We start from the raw sequence: 19,617 nt of genomic DNA on the forward strand, positions 1-19,617 counted from the left end.
CACCATTACATTCTTTTCACAGCTAATATTGCCTTTTTCTTTTTTTTTTTTTTTAATGAGCGAGTCTCATAATTTGATGCCCTCGGGTGATCACGCTGCCCTGTATATCTCTGACCTTTTAGCATACCGAGTAGACTTCTGTCTCCCAGGTTTTAATGTCTTGCCAAGTCCACTTTTGGCTACAGACTCCAAGGAGCAGCATGCAACTCATGTTTATTAAAAGGTCACATAAGAAGGGACGCTCAGACAAAAAAATATGTGTTTGGTGTGAGAGTACTTCTTTCTACAGCACCGCTATTACTGGTGAATTTGTGCACTTACAAGTTGTGGCTCCTTTGTCTTGAGAGACATAATCTGATACAGAACCAAAGACAGGCATTAACAATACAGCACACTGTAACTCATCTACAAAACTCATGTGAATGTAGCCATAGTTCAATTTAGATGCAACGAGCACTTTACATTTAGCTCTTGATCAATTTAAATGTATTCCAAACATCAAATATGGGGTAATCTGGTGGTACCACCTCAAACAGAAATTGATAAAACAAATAAGCAACAGGCAGAGAGAGTCGGCTAACAGTCATTCTTGGACTCTGGAGAACTGCATGCAATGTGAAATATAAACAGTATGGTGTGTGTTTTCGCTTCATTTTAAAGTCAGTGAGAGTTTTTCTTACTTTGACACCGGAAGATGACTTGACCTTGCAAGTACGGAATGTGAAGCAACATCTTGTTCTATGAGACTAAGATGTGCGGCGATGCCTTTTTTGGACAAAGTGATTTCTTCAATCGACTCAAGTTTTGTCATTTAGGCGCCTTCATGCCAGATTTGCACTCTGGATGGAGCAACCCGAAAATTGCCCTCATTCTCCCGTTTTCTCAAGCACTTTTTTCCCCCTATGCACTCCAGAAACTATAAGTTTGGATGCCGTGACAATTTATGCCAAATGTACAAATAGTATTGTGAAAGGGACTTCCAGAAAGCTGTTGAATGTAATTACACTGCCATATTTTTTTTTCTCTTTAATTTACCACAGTCTAATGCAGTTGGCACACACCTACACAATAACTTGAAGCCTTCATGTTGAAGGTTGTTTATTAGAGAACCAATGGGAGAAAAGGAGAGCCTGACAACGGGACAATAGGAGGCGACCACTCTCATGTTGGCAGCGTTTGAGAAATCCAGGGGCTCATGTATGATGAAATATTTCATGATTTTGTCTGAACCTTGAGGCTATCATTCAACTGCACCGGCTTTGCGAAGAGCCGCTCTCCAGCCAAAGCTTACTGGTGCTTGAGCTTGTTTAAGTGTCAGGCTCATTAATTTCAATCATCTACATGTATCTTAATATTAGGCCGCTGAATATGCATTCAGTCTTCAGGACAGTATACTGATTAAATCACTAATAGGTTTTATTTCACATCTAAAAAAAAGTTTTGCATGTCTTGACTGGCATAAGGCATTGCACTCGATCTTTTTTAAAGATTGAAATGGCATTCACAACGCTGAAGAAAAGTACACGTTTCCACGAATTCCAGGCAACCTGCAATGTCAGTGAATCACGCGTCTTGTGTTTCCGTGTTCTTCTTCAGATTACGCCTGGTGGGTGTGTCAGAGGTTTAGTAAGAAGAAGATACGAAGGTGAAGAGTGCACCAGCCCAGGCTTGGGAAACAGACTGGAGGATAATGGCCCATATTGGACACCAAATAATTCCATGGTCATCTACTTATTTTGGCTCATAAAGAATATCATTCTCCAGTCCGGTAGTTCTTAACCTTGGTTTGATTGAATCCCAGGTGTTCGGCGAATCAGTATCAGGGGATCAGCAGAGGTCAAGAAACACATTGTGTTTGGGTGTCTGTGCCATCAAGCTCAGCTTCAGCTGTCAAAGCTGCAACTGATCAGACAACAGCATCGACTGGCCATGATATTCGGTGTCACCAATCTCATAGCGTACCCTTTTATTGTTAAAGCTAGTCTCTCATTGAACAGCGAATGCGGATGAATGCTTGCAAACGCGGCAAATGCTGTTTTTTGGTCAGTGTTCGTAAAAGGTTACAAAGATGTTTGCAGTCAAACTTTACTTGTGCCAAACAGTTTTTCTTGGCCGACATACCTTGACATGAATATTTGAATGAGAAGAAGCAGAGAGAAGAATAATTGGATTCTTTCTGCCTGTTTTAATAGGAAGTGTTTCCTTTTCACATTACCATGATACGTCCATGATCATTATTACACTTAAGTTTAGATCATGATAAGTAGCGTGACTGTGAAAGAGTGGGTGAGCGGCCCAAGAGTATTAAGAGTGGAAATCATAGAGCGGGGGAGGTTAAACCTTCTTCTAGAATCTCACAGGAAAGGCCCCACGGCCGTGTCTTGATCATCCTGGCATTCGCGAAATTGATCATCTGAGAATATGCAGTCTTATGGGAGTTACTTTTAATATAATATAGCGAGCATAAAAGATAGAAGGACTGGGAGATGGGTTCCCACAGAACTTTTCGATAAAGTATTACCCGTAATTACATATTGATATATGTATGGCAGCAAGCAGTAGTTCTTGCTATTAATGAACCAGTTTAAAAAAACAAAAAAACAAAAAAAAAAACAAGTTGAAAAAGGATTGCCTCCCTTACACAGCCTCTTTAGTGTTTACATTATTATAGTGACATACATGACTGAAGTAATAGCTCTAATCATGCATATATGTTCTGAATGGACGATGCAATTTTCACATTCCTGTTGTATTTGTAAATGTTATTGCAAATACTGAGTATTGCCACAAAGCTTGATTTGAAAATGAAGAAATAAATAAAAGGTGGATTGAATCAAAATTGTAATCCATGTCTGAAAAATCACAATAAAATCTTTTCCTGAAATTGTTCAGTCCAATGTCATAGTATTTATATTAGGACGCTCCAGAATTGGAATAAATACTTTTGATTTAGTCTTTTTTTAATCATGTCTCTGTTTGTGGCTGCAAATGCAACCAATCTATCAAACACTGAGAACCGCATTTTGCTCCAGACAGCCTTGATAGTCCTGAGATTTCTTTGTGTCCAGGTTCAAGATACCCTGTGCCGGATTTAGCAAAACAGCCCCAAAACATAACCGAGTCTGCTGTTTGTGTTCAGAAAGAAAGAAGAACCCACAACAAACACAGATCATTGTCCCTTCGGCATGGCGTCTTGTGAATGGTCTGCATTTCAGCTCATTTCAGTTTCATTAGCTTCAAGTTATTTCAGTGATCCTTTTGTGTTTTTCATCCAAAAACAAAACGGTTCCAACTACTTTGTCTGTGTTGTGTGTACATTTAGTGACTGCTGCTTTTATCAACAAAAGAGAATGTCAACATTCTTATTGAATAAGAGGTCCTGAGTTTTGCAAGCCAATGTTTCTTTTTATGCTTGCTTTGATGGTATTCCCAGATGTAATTTAGTAATTTATTGGGGTTTGTGAGCGTATCTGTTGGCTGGGATGTTTTGACTAATTTGCTTGTAAAAAAAAAAAAAAAAAAAAAAATACGTTACAGCACAGAATATACATTGCCCAACCAGCCACAACATTATGATCAGTTAGAAAATATTTTGAGACATGAGATTTTTCCTGGGAGGTATGATGCCCAACTGGTTACCACATCCGTCTCATAGTGCAGAGTTGCAGGGTTCAATTCCAGCTCCGGCCTTCCTGTGTGGAGTTTACATGTACTCCCGTGCCTGCGTGGGTTTTCTCCAGGTACTCCGGTTTCCTCCCACATTCCAAAAACTATGCGTGGCAGATTGATGGGACCCTCTAAATTGTCCCTAGGTGTGAGTGTGAGTGCGAATAGTTGCTAGTCTCTGTGCGCCCTGCGATTGCCTGGCAACCGGTTCAGAGTGTCCCCCGCCTACCGCCCGAAGACAGCTGGGATAGGCTGCAGCAGGCTCGCCATCCTTGTGAGGATAAAGCGGATCGGAAAATGGATGGATGGACATTCTTCCTTTGTATGTTTAAAATCATAATGCTGATGGGGTATAGTTGTTTATGTTTATCACTTATGTAGTGTAGAACTGTACTGTAGAGCTGTGTCATATTGATGAATGGATAGCTTTCTCACGGTGTCAAATGAAACTGAACATTAGTATAATTGCACTCGAAGAATATTAGATGGCAGTATATTGTGCAATTTGTCATAATTTTGTGGCTGGTTGGTGTATGATATTATAAATTATGTTTTAAATGCCTTAGTGATTCCAAAATAATCATCTATCACAAGCAATATGACTGAACATTATGCACTCATTAACAGGCGATGTCTTTTAAATGGACCTAATATACTGTATGCCGCAACGTATGCAAGCCGCACGTCTACAGAGTACAATCAGTATTAGTTACAGAGGTTGAAGAGGAAATGGGCTGGTGTAAATGTATTAGCAGATGAAGCCTTCTCTCCGCTTTGTATTTCGTGACTCTTTACCGTGCTGGCAATGCATCTGTTCGGGATGTGATTAAACCATTACTGGTCGCATCTGTAAAGCAGCCTGCTGGCATTGCAGTCTTGCATCCCAAATCAGACAGTCTGGGGGATCCCTCCGACTTTAATGGCCGAAAAGCTTGTTTTCGGCAGATGTTATTGGATTTACTATTGAGTACTGTTGTAGCGCGGGTTTTTTTTAGGGTGGGGGAGGGGAATGTTTTTTTTTTATGGCTATTTTTGTCTTTGAGAAACTAGACAGCACACACACAGAAATGCTCGTTTCTCTGAAACAAAAGTAAAGGCTCACATTTACATCTCCACCCATTATGTTAAGGATAAAAATGATTGTGGAATGTGGTTCTGTAAATCCAGACTCTTTATAAATTTATGTCTGCACTACCAAGACAAGATACTGTTTGTAGTGTTTAATTTGAAGGACAATTTACTTGATGATTGATTGTGAGTTTTCCTTCACTTGGGTGCCGTTGTTTTTTGGAGTGTGGACTCACTTGTGCACTTTTTGATCCCAGAGCCTTTCTTCACAGCATGTCGACTAAGCTTGCACTGGAAGTTGTTCTCCCAGAACTCAGCAAACCAGATATTTCGCCTGTTGTTCTCAAGTGTTCGGCTGATGAAGTAGCGGTCGAAGCCTGCAAGAGAAGCTTCAGATTTATACTTTCATCTCCAAATCAACCATTTCATTCATTTTTCACAAAGGCAATCATTATCAAGTTTGGTGTGAGGGTACGATGGTGACTGTGTGAGCACTATTGCCGCTATCCGTAACTTATCACGGAGGTGTCGCCATTACTGATCAGTTGCGACAATTCAGGTGACTCAGGAGACAAAAATATTTCTGGCGCTCGCTCCAGAGTGACATCTCGCTGAGACTGATTCACCCAGAAGTCATGTACAAATAGAAAAAAAATAATTTGCTTTTCATGCGTCAAGACCTGAGCGAAGGTATCTCGATTATACCAGTCCAGTGCAGTCTCAGTCACATAATCTCGTGGGTCACGCGTTGTTGCGTAGAGCGGTGATATCTCTGTGTTGTCTCGGGTCTTGTAGATGTCGCAGAGACCTTGCGGGGACAACTCCACAGTCGCGGAAAAAATTGGTCTCAGCGATGTCTCTGAGATGCCTCCAAGGCCTGCTGGAGACTTAACAAGTTTCCAGAAGGTCTCAGACAAAATTCCAACATGCTTGAATTTACTGCAACTCCTTGGCAAGCCGGCGAACCTCTCGGAAAAGTCGTGGAGAAGTCTCCAAGACTATTGAACACTGGAGTGGCAATCAGGTTGCCAACTAATCTCCTTGCCGGTTACAAAGGCCCTTTACAGCCTTACTCCAAAACTGAATACATTTGTTTTTTTCCTCGGAATTCTATTCACAACACCCCGTATTGACAGCATAATATTTTTCAATTAAAAAAAAAAAAATCCTGTATGTTAATAGTCAACCTTTGTCCGTTGGTGCAGCAATTACATCCACATCAGGTTGGATGGAGAGTGTTGGTGAACAGATATTTGAGGTTATCTCCAGGTATACCGAATTGGATTTAGGTCTTCACACAGTTGAACTGAAGCCACTTCTTTGATTTATGTGTTTTGGATTCTTGACCTGCTCAAAGATTAGCCTTCGCTTTTGTGCAAGTCAGAAGAGCTCTGGAGCAGGTATTCGTCTAGGATGTGTCCATACATTGCTTCATTCAGTTTTGCCACAATTCTCACTAACCTCTCTGTAAACACGATGCACCTGAGCTCAAATTTGAGCGATGAATACATATTGTATGTACATGTGATTTTTCTCTTTTTTGATTAGGTTTTTATTAAATACAAAAAAAAAGAAGACATTATTCACAGGCTATTTTCTACTGCAACATCTGTGCTGGCATTCTTAAGTCATGAATGTAATGTTTTGTGTTTAATGTTGAATGTAATGTTTTTTATTTAATGACATTGGTAATAACACAGCACCTTTGATGGATTGTCGTTTCGGCAGGATGGTTACAGCTCCTTCAGCCATCTCTTCCTGGTTCAGTATCGGGGAGATTTTGGACCCCCAGCTGTCTGAACCGACCCAGATAAAATGGCCTGTTTGATTGGCCTTCTTTGCTGCTTGGAGCAGCCGCCTAGAAGACATGAAAGGCTCTGTAAACTTGTTCGGTATATTGTTATTTGCTGATCTTTTTAATGCATGCAGGCATTCATCATCAAAAAATCTAAGTTTGTCTTTCAAATGCACCACAAAGAGGCAGCAAAGGTACTTTGCAGGTAAGTCTATGACTTGAATATTATGTCTGGACGTATTTGCATACAGAGGCAGAAGAATGGAGTGGCTACCAAAGGCTGAAAATTTCCTTAGAGTGCAGATCTGGTTGTTGCACAATCAGGCGCATGCCACATTTGTCCAGGCTTGCTGCCAATGGAAGTAAATACGAGGCGCTGCGCAGGCACATTTGAAAGCTGGAGTGTAGCAACATATCAAATTTTTAAAACGCCATCTGGCCTGTGTGTCTTTGCTGACCCTCATTGCTCCTACAACACAATAACAAAACAGAGACAAGCAACGTATTGTGTTGTAGATGCATACTTTTTACCCAGAACTTGCTGTCAGAACAAATATTATCAGATCTATAAAAGAGCCACGCAAGGCCACTATATCCTTGGAGAAAAATGGTGAGCAGTTGTGAGGTGCTTTTACCACATTTTATGACCACATCGTTGTGTATTTGATGAGGAATAAAAGGAAAAAGTCTAATTTCCACAAGTGTATTTTGTGCTCCGTCTACAAAACTGTGAGGAATACATTTTCTCACCACCAGATAAGTGAGCAATGGAATGTATAGCGACAAGTAAAATTAAGGCCCACCAAGGAACTTCTGCAAATTATTCTTACTGAAATTTGAATCATATGGTTTGGAACAATATGCACATTTGAGTAAGAGAAATGTCATCCAAATGTTGAAGCAACGCAAGTGACAGACAAGCAGAAGAAAGCAGCAATACAACTGTTTTACAACGAGGTCACTCATCAACGGCTAAAATTCTTCTTTTCTAAAACCCAGAGACCAAAGTGATTCATTCGCAATGTCACATTCTCATACTCCATTAATAGGACACGATATTCAGAGCAATTCGCTAAGTTATGAAGACTGCACATGGTTCAAGGATACAGCAGGAGGTTGCAGTCGAGATCCCACTGGCTTTAGGTAATTAGTATACAGCATATCCACACAAGGAACTGTCATCTGGATGGGATTAAGTCAATGACCACCGGGACTTTTGGCCCTGTCGTCATCAAGGGAGCGCACTAATTCATTGGCCTCGAGAAATACACTAGGCCACAAAGTGCTTGCCAGGGGAGAGCTTCCCTTACAAAGCCACAACAGTGCTGTGCGTGATGATTATGTCCACAATTAACTCTTCTGAATGGAAACAATCCATCTTAAAAGCATATCATGAATTACAACAGATACATGATCGTCGCCACGACTTTAGCTTTAGAATTTCATTGAATGGAAACAGATTTGCTTGGACGACAAAGGGAGTTATGAGGTACTTTTCAATACAACGCAGAAACATAATTTGTGAAATGTGGCTCATACAATGCTTCACACAGTGGCGCAACCTATTATGCTCCATATACGATTGTATTCAATACCTGTTTTTACTTTGGGGGGTATTATTTTCAGGTTTTATAACAAATACATTTGCTTACTTGTCCTTGTAAGTTCTGAAATGTATCTTTTTTTTTTTTTTGTAGGCTACTGTAGTTACGTTATATATTCTACATTAATCAAAACTACAATGTGCACAATGCAAGTCCCAGACATGGGAAGAAAGTGTGGAAACGTCATTATAAGTAGATGCTTTAAAACTAAAAAATTCATTTCACTTACCTGATGTCATCCTCATTGGCAAATATAATGACTACCCGGGCGTTTGGGTTCTCACTCAACCTATGAATGATCTTGTCAAACTCCCCGGCTTTTGGTTCACGTGGGATTTTCACGGATTGGGAAATGCAGAGGCCACCTAAAAAGGGGGGCGGGGGCGCAACCAAGAAAAAGTTGAGGTTAAAATATCAAGAACTTCAGGTTCATTGTCCAACCTTTCATGAGATTCTATGTAGAGGTAAGATCGGGCCGCCCGAGCCCGAGCCTGACCCGACCCGAAATTCGGGTCGGGTCGGGCCCTAAAATGGCAATCATTGGTTTGGGTTCGGGTCGGGTCGGGCTTCTCTCTCGCTGACTTTTTTTTTTTTTTTTTAAATAAATATTTGGCCGACACTAGGACCATGCTTCTCACCTGGCCAGCAGGCATAAAGTAGGGGGCGTGTTTATGTGAATGTCTACCCAAAATACTCACAAATAAAATATGAAATGTCGGATTTGCTTCGGGCTCGGGCCTGCAAATCAAGCTAAGTGATCGGACTCGGGCCGGGTCGGGCTTTAATACCCTCGGGCCCGGTCGGGTCGGGCTCGATTTTTTAGGACAGATCTTATCTCTAATTCTATGTACTGTGCGAACAATAGAGGTGAAATGTGGCATTTGGAGAGTTACAATTTTCAAGTGAGTGACTTCAGATGCAGTCATTACTTTTCTGTTCAAGCAATTGACTCATTGTTTTTGATGCCTAATAAAGCAACCGTATTTGGTATCTGGAAAAAAAAGAGAGACTCCTTAATCTGATCTATCAATACATAAAGATAATTGCACAGTTCATTTTCCACTTAAGTCAATGAAATTATTCTTGAGACGCATGCTTTACCTCCATCAATTCCTCTCTGAGTGGGACAGAGAGTCCTTGTCCTCTCTGAGATCATCTGCTATTGAACATCTATAAAAAGGTTACATTGGACTGGTCACCAATGAGACGTTTAAATTCCCAATGCACTACTTCAGTCAGATTATATTTCGCACCATGCCAAAACACCAAAGTGACGATGTGCATGATGATGAGTGTTCCTTTGCTGACCCTAAACGAAACCAATGAACAATCAATGCAGGGATAACACCTTATTTAGTTCACACCCTGCGCACAATTCTGGCACAAGAAACAAGAAATGTGGGGAAAAATCTGAGTCAAGTGTAACCATTGGCCTGCACCAACATACAGTGGGTAATGGATACTGTGAATTTCTTTAATCACATTTTCAGAAGTTTCTTTTGTCATTCCAGATTTCACTGGGAATGTTTACTTTTAGGAAACCTGCAGTAAAATGCCCCTTGTTGTTGTGTACTCTTGGTCACTGCCAGAACACAACAGTTCTGTATTGTGTACTGTATTAACGCCACTGGTTAACACATTACCAGTTAGAAAGTTTCGGGATTCCTTGCTACAACTGCTAACCCCGCGACATGACACCGGAAAAGCAAAAGAAAATGGATGTACTGTATGTAGCTGTAAAATCTTGCATTTTACAATTGTTTCTCACTTGTTTATATCCATGGTTTGTGTAATATCTCGTTTTCAAGCAAGTGCAGAACAGAAGAAAAGTCATGAACTTGACATTTTCCAATATTTGTACATTTATGCTATTTCAAAGCCTTGGTGGAACTGAAGCAGAGGTTGTCTGCCCCCGCCTCCCCCCACGGCCTCCCTCGCTCTCATTACACTTACACTACCCTTAGAGGCTCATGGGAAATTTAGCAGTGGTTCTCTGCTTTCTGAGACTCTATCAATCATTGAATTCTATGCCTTTGCTTCATCGGTACTTCAGTCCCCCATTCCCTCAACATCTGCTGTGTGGAAGCAGAGCACTCATCCCTTCCTTTTCTTCTTTCCTCACATCACTAGGCAGCCGTGAGCCACCTCAGGAGAGACTAGAGGGGAGGACCATGGGATGAGAAAGCAGCCTCGGGGAGTTGGGACACAATGCACAATACTGCTGTTGTAACTCTGTGAGTTATTTTGTGAACAAAGCAATTGGATTCCTTGCCAACACAATCCATTCATTTGTCAATGCATCCGTCCTCATAGTGGTCTGTGAAAGAAGTCATTCCTGGATTGGAAGGCCATTGCTAATCTTGTGATGAATTCACTGGCTCTCAGTCTGTGCTTGCACTTCTAATAACTTGTGTTGACAAAACTCTCACCACCTTGCAAATGTATAAAAAATGCAGTGTCCTTTCAGTCAAGTTGATGCATACTGAAATTTGTTTCACAATTGAATCCAACAATTTCAAGAAGCTCCAAAAATAACTTTTATAATTCTTCCAAAGCAGTATGATATCAACCAAGCAAGCGTGTTTTCTCACAACAGGCAACTGGATTTCATTTTGACATAATGGCCTCATGGCCGTCTAATACTACATTCCAGATGTAATAAATAACATTAGCCTCAAAGAACATTGCAAAGTAATTAATAATTAACAAATGTCTGTTTTCATTGTTTTTTTTGTTTTGTTTGTCAACCGTTTTGTGTTTGTCTCCCGAGAAAAGCTCTGGAGACACATCTGCCCTTCATTAGAATTTCTAGAAAATGATTCAAGCTGTGGAGATTGCAAAACCAAACTTTACAACCCCTTAGTGCTTTCAACAACATTATGACGGGCTGAGGAGAAACCTGTTATCTCTCCAATCCTGGAAGGTTGCAGGCCAACTAAGGTGCTCCACGACTCTTGTCACTTTGTGTGACATGAGAGGCGCGGTGTGACAGCGCCTGCCAATTCAAGGCTGAAAGTGACCTTCACGCAGGCGGCTACAGTTCATGGCACTAAATTTTCACACTGACAGTTGAATGACAGACGGTCGTAAGGATCTGAAAGGTCGCATTTAGAACTCTTTGACCCAAAACAACAAGGTGTAAAATTAAAAAACAAGTACAAAAAAATAAACGCTATGATTAGTTGTTAAAATCTTTAACATTAACGTCAGAAAGAATTTTTATGGCTTGCAATAAGGAGCAATAAGGAGAATTGATCGTGGGTATCTAAGACAAGAGTTGCTGGCTGTGCTTGTACAAACCTTTATGTGCAACAAAATTACCAGAACACGTCTATTTCAAGACTTAATATAATACATAACGTTGTGTATGTTCTTTGGCTTCTTTAGCACTGGACTACGGCTGCAACTATAACATATTTTATCATTCAGCTATCCTTCTGAAAATTGCATTGAATAACCAGGTATTTGCATAAAAATGTTTGGTTATAGATTCAGAAGACCCCCCCCCCCCCACACACACACACACACACACACACACACATATTTTCTCTGCATGAACCAGCAAGTGGTTTTCATTTTTAAATGGCTGTCATTTGTTTCCACAGCATCACATTGCGTTCTTCTCTAGAAACATGAGTGAGATTTTAGACAATACTCGCCACGTTTTTTAACAAACTTTACTGAGTCAATTAACAAACAGTACAACATTAATATGCTACATTTTTACATTATATATGTACATACAAATGCAGTAGAGTAAATCAGTTCTCATTTGCAGATGTGATTCCCATGTTCAATCAAATCCGTCCTAATAGATGTTGGTTTATGAGATCAAGTGACATCAGAACAGTAATGATTTTGCTGGCACCAAAACAACACACTTGAGTAAGCCTGGTTTGTTACAAAGTGATCAGGAGGAACGCCAACTGTGTCAGGATGTCAGCATCGAAGTGTGCAGGGTCATTCTCATCTATTAACTTGCCTTTAAAAAGTAATCTGATGGCTCTTGCTAGCCGCTAGTGCGGATAGTTGCGAATGCTGCCATCTATTAATACCTGAGCCACCAATAAACGTTGGCAGCAGGCGCCGTACAATGCAGTGTCAGTGTAATTAAGTAATTTTTTTGTTAGCACCCTTAATTTGCGATTGAATGTTATGTCAGGACGATATTGTGTTGCTTAAGTCAGTAGCAACGGTTTGTGATGGCCCAAGTAGAATCTGAAAAATGAGTCAGGTCTGCCGTTACGCTGTGACACACTGCCGGGAAAAGTTTTTCTTTTTTTTCTTTTTTTTTTTTTTGTGTACTCTCATTTCCAAAGAAGCACACAAATATGTGGGAGGAAACGTAACCTTTCCTGCTGTGTTAATTAATGAGCACATTTGTATTTGACAGACTCATACTCCAGGGTGAGAGCTGGACCACCCAATCGGATTACAGGAGAGGAAGCTTCCTGCTGACCCAAGAAGGCAACTTGAATATTCATCCTTAAATCAATCAGTTGTGGTTGGCTGTCCGCATGTAAATCTAATGTAAATAGTATGCTGACAGTAATGTAATTGCAGTGTAAGCATGGCAATGTGCAATTTCAGGATGGCTCTTTGAAAATACGTATTCATTTATTACATGACCTGTTGAAGCCATTCCCAACTAATGTCATGAAACACACAATAAAACTGACAAACGGAAGCATCCCCGATGATATTGCAGCAGCCATTGTTGAAAACTTAATGAGGAGTGTATTTCTCTCCCAACGCTCATTGCTCCTAATGGCTGAGCACGACCTAAAACCACTTGTAAAAATAGCCACCGCAGAGGAGACGGCGAGCCACTTCTATTCTCTTCCATCGTTTGCCAGATGAGACCACAAATATTACTTTTTGTTTGACACTTGAGGGTGAGCAGCGGTATTGAGCATGACATGTTTTTTAGGGGATGTTAGCTGATTGCGGCACACCATATTTACCTGCTAAAACAATTGAACAGAAGCATACAAATTACATACATACATACAAAAAAACGACTGCTGTCAGGCTGCTGAATAAACATGCGTGAAAACTTTTAACCATTGTAAATAGCACAGCCACCTTACGCTGTGTTTTCTATGCTATTGCTATTTATTATTTATTATATTTATTCTACAAATATATTGCTAATGCTTTATTTTATATTGCACTTATATTGAACTGTGTATAGTTCTTTTCTGAAACATGTATTTCGTGCAATGACACACTTTATCCCCCCCCCACCAATCTTGCTGCTGTAGACTGCAAATTTCCTCAGTGTGGGACGAATAAAGGTTATCTTATCTTATCTTAAAGAGTTCCAGTGATGGAAGGGTAGTCTAACATGTTTCGTTAATCTGACTATCTTTCCAAGCAGGTTAAATTTATATCTATGTAGCAGTAACGACTCCCTAAAAACAACAGAGCTCCTAGTCGAATTTGGCGAGACATGTGAGAAGTGTCTCCATACATTTCAACGAAAAGAGAGAGAAAAAAAAAACTTTGCCACTTCTTTTCAATCATTGAGCAGGAAACAGTTAATAATTACAGAGTATGTTTGAGCTGCACAGAGCTGTGAATTCCCATCAACTTTGATCAAGTTTCAAAGCACTGTGTGGACTGCACTGTACGCCTGGCTCCTGACCAGGAAACCAATGTGACGACTCTCCCCACCCCATGGGACAGCATGATAAAAAAAAGAAACAAACAAAAAAACTAAAAGATTGCAGAGGTTGAACAAAAAGACATAGCTCACAACATCGGCAAATAAGTAACACATCCCTCTGATTTGGTAAACGCTATCATTTATGCAGCTAAATGTGGGCCCTGCGTCAAGATTGCAACATGTTTTCCTGCTTCCCAGTGAGCACGTGCTGGGCTGTGCTCACTTGCACAGTGGGGAAAGTGAATTGATGCAGCTGAAGTTTGGCAAGAAAACTTCCACTTCAGGTAAAATCCCAACATCAAAATGCAACCCGAGGTGAACATTAAAAATGAATTTCACCTAATTACCAGAAGAACTACCAGCAGTTGAAGATGAGGGAAATAAGAGGTGGATGGATAATAATGAAAACTGACCCTGCTCTCAAAAGGCTCATAATCAGTCCCAAGTCTGAGGCACCACCCTGTCAAAGGGTCCCGGAAGAATACCCCGGACCCCTGAGGGGCTATCCGGTTGCCGTCACTGTGCCCTCATTTTACATGGTGTGCATAACAAGAAAGACATTTCTCCTTCAACAATCACTTGCAGTGTAACACCCTCTTACATTTACTGAAAGCTGAATAGCCACAAATGTCTTTCCTTGGAATAGTAGTTTGAACTGACAGTGACCTGCTGCTAAGAAGATATTAAAAATGCCTCTGTATGTTGCAGAGCAGTGACACAGCCCTATAAACTACACTAATTAAAACAATGTTCACCGGATACCTGTTTGACCTGTTAAAAACATTTATTGACATCAAACCGCGTATTTTATGATTAAAACTGTACATGGTTTTCTATGTAGAGGCAGATTTCATTACAAAATATATACAGTAATATGTGCATGGACAGCGTGAAAGATGAATGCAATGCAATACTAGCAGTATCGAATGAGTGCAATTTTGAATTAATTTAACAGGCCTGTATTAAATTCTCATTGTGAATAAAATGTGCCGATGATGCTACAATATGAATGAGATATAGAAATATATAAAAAATAAACTATTTTCACAAATTTTTCCCTTTTTGCACTTCCTTTGATTTCCCTTTGTTTGAATAAAAGTGCCTCTCCTTATACTTTATGACTAAAATAATCTCCATCATTCAAATTATTTTCTCAATTGACATTTTACTAGACTGAGGAAAGCTTCACATGTATTGATCTCAGCAGCTCAGCATTATACACAGTATATAATGTCATTTAACACAATACTTAGTGAAATTCATATAAATTGGTCTCCCAGTGGATGAAGAAGAGAAACAGATTGTGTTACTCTTAATCGAGACTTCATCGTTGGTCCCTAATAGCAGAGAAATCAGATCGAGCTTATACTATATTGATGATACGGCTAATCATGCAAGAAGTTACTGTAAATCCCAGCGCTCGTTGCACTCTGGCCCCAAAGTTGATGGATCAACTGAAAACTGGTGTTGGCATTGCTGTTTTCTTCAGCCAAATGGCAACGGGTTTCCTCTGTCAGCAAGTCTGCTCTCACATCAGCATGCTGGAGGCTCATGAGTAGAAGTGGAAGCTCCCTGTTTATCCCCGACCGACATTGCTGAAACGTGTAATGGCCAGTGGTAATTGAGCATGGTGTTGAGGACATTTTCCTTGCATATTCTGCACTCATCTTGCACAAATGTGCCGTGAATATCAGATGCCAACATTGAGGCCCACGATAGCTAACCTGGAACACTGGGGCCGCTATTCCAGCACGCAAAACAAATTCCAGGAGCCCTATTTTCTTAGAAAGCCGCACGTGTGGTCAGTGTAAAAACCTGTGCATCTTCATTTTCTTGCCATTGGCGAGTCTAGTTTCCCCCGTTTGGGAATTCGACAGACTGCTCTGCACCACGTCAGGCATTCCGGCGGACTGAGAGAATTTTCTACTCCATGCCACCGGCGCGCCTGACAATTTGGTGGCAGAAAGTAGACTAGACTTTAGACCAGCTGAAAGTCAGTTCTAAGGTTTGGCACAGGTGGTGGAAAGAATTTAGTGGATTTGACGTTGTCCAAGTCTTCATTAAATCATCCACAAGTGGAGATCTTGTTGCAGTTCCTTTTAAATGTATAAACTTCCTGCATGAACTCTCACGAGTCCGTTAAGCTTCCATCATGTAGTCCACGTGCCTTTCCTGAGCTGAATTTAAAAGGGATGAAAGCTGCTGCTTTGATTGGCCAGGAATAATGGATGCTGTTTGCCATAACAGCACAAATGGCCATTTCTAACTGCACCCATCTAAGCAAATACCTCCCCCCCCCAAAAAAAAAGAAAACTCCACTCATGAGCACAGTTAGACTGCACTTTGTGCAAGACTTGGGACGCTTTGATCACACAGACACACAGACTGACGGGTGCTTTTGAACCCATTTTATACAGAAGTGTGACGCCAAATAGAAGATATGATTATTTCGACTCACAGGGCGCTGGCACAAAGGATTTGTCTGTCTGCACAAAATAAATAAATAAATAAATAAATAAAAATACAACGGTGTCCTATTTTCCAGGAGATAGCAAGTTCTTAGCTAAACGAGTACGGTAGATGAGTGTTTGTGTGAATGGTGACCTGAGCATGCACATTTCCTTTGAGATTTTTTTTTTTTTTTGTACTAAGCAGGTGTCTGTGTTGCTCCTGATCTCTGAGTTTACCTCAACCGGTATGATTTTATGTATGCCGGTGTGTAAAGCTGCAGACGCCAGCTCAGCGAGTCTGTTACAACATCTTGTTTGTAACCACAGCATCTGAGAAGCTGCTATGTGAGAGGGGCAAGACTTCAGAAACGCTACTCACAATAGTGCAGTGCAGTTTCACACCACTGCACAATAATAAACTGAATGATAAATCAATATCTTGATGACATTGTCAATCAAAACACTAATGCGCATGGCAAGGTTTTGTTCGTGGGATTGTGGAATGTTTATTCGTTAGTGAGACAGCACAAATACTGGATCCAGATGAACAAATGTTAAAGTCCAACTCAAAATGTGATTTTATTGACTGTATTATATTTTTCAATTCGGCTTTGGGCCTTGCACACTTGTATTGAATCATGTTGTAAAATTGTTTCAAACTTTCAACATCTTTTCAGCACAGTGCAAAAAAAACAAACAAGAAAAAAAAGAACATGAGCATCCCTTTCAACTCAGACAACGCAAACATCAAACGTGTCGAAAAAGAAGAGTGCTAAAGTCACTGCAGGAGGCTTCCATGTGGTGAGAACGCTGATCAAAAGTCACTGGCAGTCACATCCATCCTATATAGTCTCGTTTTGGTCCCTGAGCACATGACACTATTCTGTATTCCATCATGCTGCAGACATGATAAACAGCTTTGTGGCGAAGGAGTGAGAGAGCGGCACGTCGGAATGCTTTGTGCATATGCAAACTATACAGGATTCACTGTGGTTGTCATGGTTACAGCTAATGTTCTCCTCACAAAATGTCTTTCTTCTGAACTGAGGTTCAAATTATTCAAACGGACAGATTTGTGTCAGCAGCCTTCTTAAGTGATGGGGAAGTCAATGATGGACACAATTACGCAGTTACGGCTTGTATAAGATGGTAAAGCGTGTCTTTCGTTCACACATTGTAAATCACTTTTACAAAAACAATAGTAAATTACTGACCAGACCTAATTTCCAGTTTACTAAAAGAGAATACAATTTGAGTCTCTTTTTGAAGTACTTGATTTTTGTTTGACCCTGCTCTTGGTAAAGTGCACCAAGGTTCTTGTGTTCCCTTCTTCCCTGTGAAGTCTAAATAGCAAAATACTTTTTGAGTGTTCACCTTGAATTGTGCCTCCAGCAAGCCCCAGGAACTACCCTGCAGATGTCAGATGAGCCGCACTCGATGCAGGCCATTTCCTTGATAAATTGGGATTTATTTTAAACTAAACTTGGTTTGTCCAATTGTTAACATTGCAAAACGATGCTAGGAATCCCATTCCCTTCTTTGTCTATTAGATTGTGTGTTTTTAAGTCCACTATACAAATGCAATTAATGACCTGAATTGAAATGGGTCTTACTTTTAAGAAGCGATTTTAGTTACTGATGGAGTCGTGGCACATGGAGGGGATTTGTGCAACCAGTGTAGGGTTGGTGACTGTAGATGTAAATGGGAGTGTAAATGCTTATCTGTCAAGGCATGTGTGCTCTGATGACAAATCCACAGTGTAGTCTGCCTTTGATACAGTCAGCTAGGACAGTGTTTTTCAAACTTTTTTGGGCCAAGGCACACTTCTTTCATTGTTAAAATCTCTCGGCACACCACTAGCTAAAAATGTGGAAAAAAAAACAAAAAAAAAACGCTTATTTGAATAATGAACGTGTTATATTGTTACTATAACCATTTTTAACATTGAAGAATGACATTATAACAGCTTGAATTGGAATCAAATGAACACAAAGAAAAATGTATTTTCCCATCTTTCATATTGTTTCACCGTCGTCCTGCATTCATGCGTCACAAATTCGCTTGTCTCTCGTCTAAACACAAGGCAATTGGCTAGCTGTTGCTGCTCTCTAGCGGTACGGGAGGGTACTACACGATTACTTTCTGTGCGATTGGCACACAGGCATACAAATTGGATATTTTCCCGCGGCACACCTGACAATGTCTTGCGGCACACTGGTGTGCCGCGGCACAGGGGTTGAAAAACACTGAGCTAGGATATAGACTCTTGCTTCACCGTGACACTGAACAAGATAAGCAGCTGAAAATGGAAGGATAGAAAGATGAAAGATTAGATGGCATAGTTAAAGCTTGACAAGATAGAAACTCAGATATGAGTTTGAGTTCTCCCTTTGTGACAGGATGCTCAAAAATCACTTGATGCAAATAATGTAATTCTTTTTTTGCTCACCTGCAACAAAACCTTCACTGGCTGACAAACTGTCAGAGTAGTCAAGTACATACTGAGAATGTTACTCTACCGTGTAGTACATTTAATGCACAGTATATATATATATATATATATATATATATATATATATATATATATATATACACACACACACACACACACACACACACACACACACACACACACACACATACATTCATACATACCGGTAATGTGATATGTATAATTGTTCTGAAACTGGCTTTTCAAACTAGTGCATGTTTAACAAGCACTGACTTGAAGCAGGAGAAATGGAAGGGGAAAAAAGGGAAAGGAAAATGAACTAAATGACCCTGAATTGAACTCATGCTTAGCCTGTCATCCATTTCTGGTTTCTTTTCTGAACAAAGTAAAGATGCTCCTAGGCTAGAAAACATGTGAAGTACATTGTAGCGGGTAAGGTCTAAGGAAATGTTTTTAGACCTCAAAGGCCTACTAAAGCAGCTCTACTCGTTGAACCCCAAAAACAAAGAATGTTTAACTTCCCCTCTCAGACAATGTTACAGACAATATGCTTTCAGATGATGTTTCCTTTTGACATTTTTCCCCACATCTTCTGTCATTTGTGAGATAGGGTGAACTCCTTTTGACCTCCTCAACCTCAACTGCCATTTAAAATGACAACAATTATTTTAAGAACGATCTGTCTGCATCTTCCTGAGACCATAAAATTAGGGAAAAAAATATGCAGATGAAAGCCAAGCATCACCTTTTAGACCAATATGACGGATGAAGAAGTCTGATTTCAGGGGACAATGAAAAGTGCACACTACCCTTAGAAAGTACCACACTTTTCACGAGGTTACAGTTAAGTGGCGTGTCAGCTGCTATTACTGCACACATCTCTGTGCTCTCTTATGACACAGAAGGTACGAGG

At 40.3% G+C, this 19,617-nt stretch overlaps 1 protein-coding gene across 2 annotated transcripts in view; it reads right to left on the reverse strand.

Annotated features, from left to right (window-relative positions):
• The window catches only part of LOC109528741 (metabotropic glutamate receptor 4-like), a 129,361-nt gene that overhangs the window by 19,752 nt on the left and 89,992 nt on the right, over window positions 1-19,617 (reverse strand). For both annotated transcript variants that reach the window (XR_002170724.1, XM_019891699.1), the window contains exons 4-6: window positions 8,363-8,498; window positions 6,438-6,592; window positions 4,971-5,111 (exon numbers count right to left, since the gene is read on the reverse strand). Coding sequence is in view for 1 of the 2 variants with exons in the window: in XM_019891699.1 (XP_019747258.1) it covers window positions 4,971-5,111; window positions 6,438-6,592; window positions 8,363-8,498 (432 nt within the window). In the remaining variant the exon portion in view is untranslated. The remainder of the gene's footprint in view (window positions 1-4,970; window positions 5,112-6,437; window positions 6,593-8,362; window positions 8,499-19,617) is intronic.

This window comes from Hippocampus comes, unplaced genomic scaffold (genome assembly GCF_001891065.2).
Source record: "Hippocampus comes isolate QL1 unplaced genomic scaffold, H_comes_QL1_v1.1 scaffold174, whole genome shotgun sequence".
NCBI lineage: Eukaryota > Metazoa > Chordata > Actinopteri > Syngnathiformes > Syngnathidae > Hippocampus > Hippocampus comes.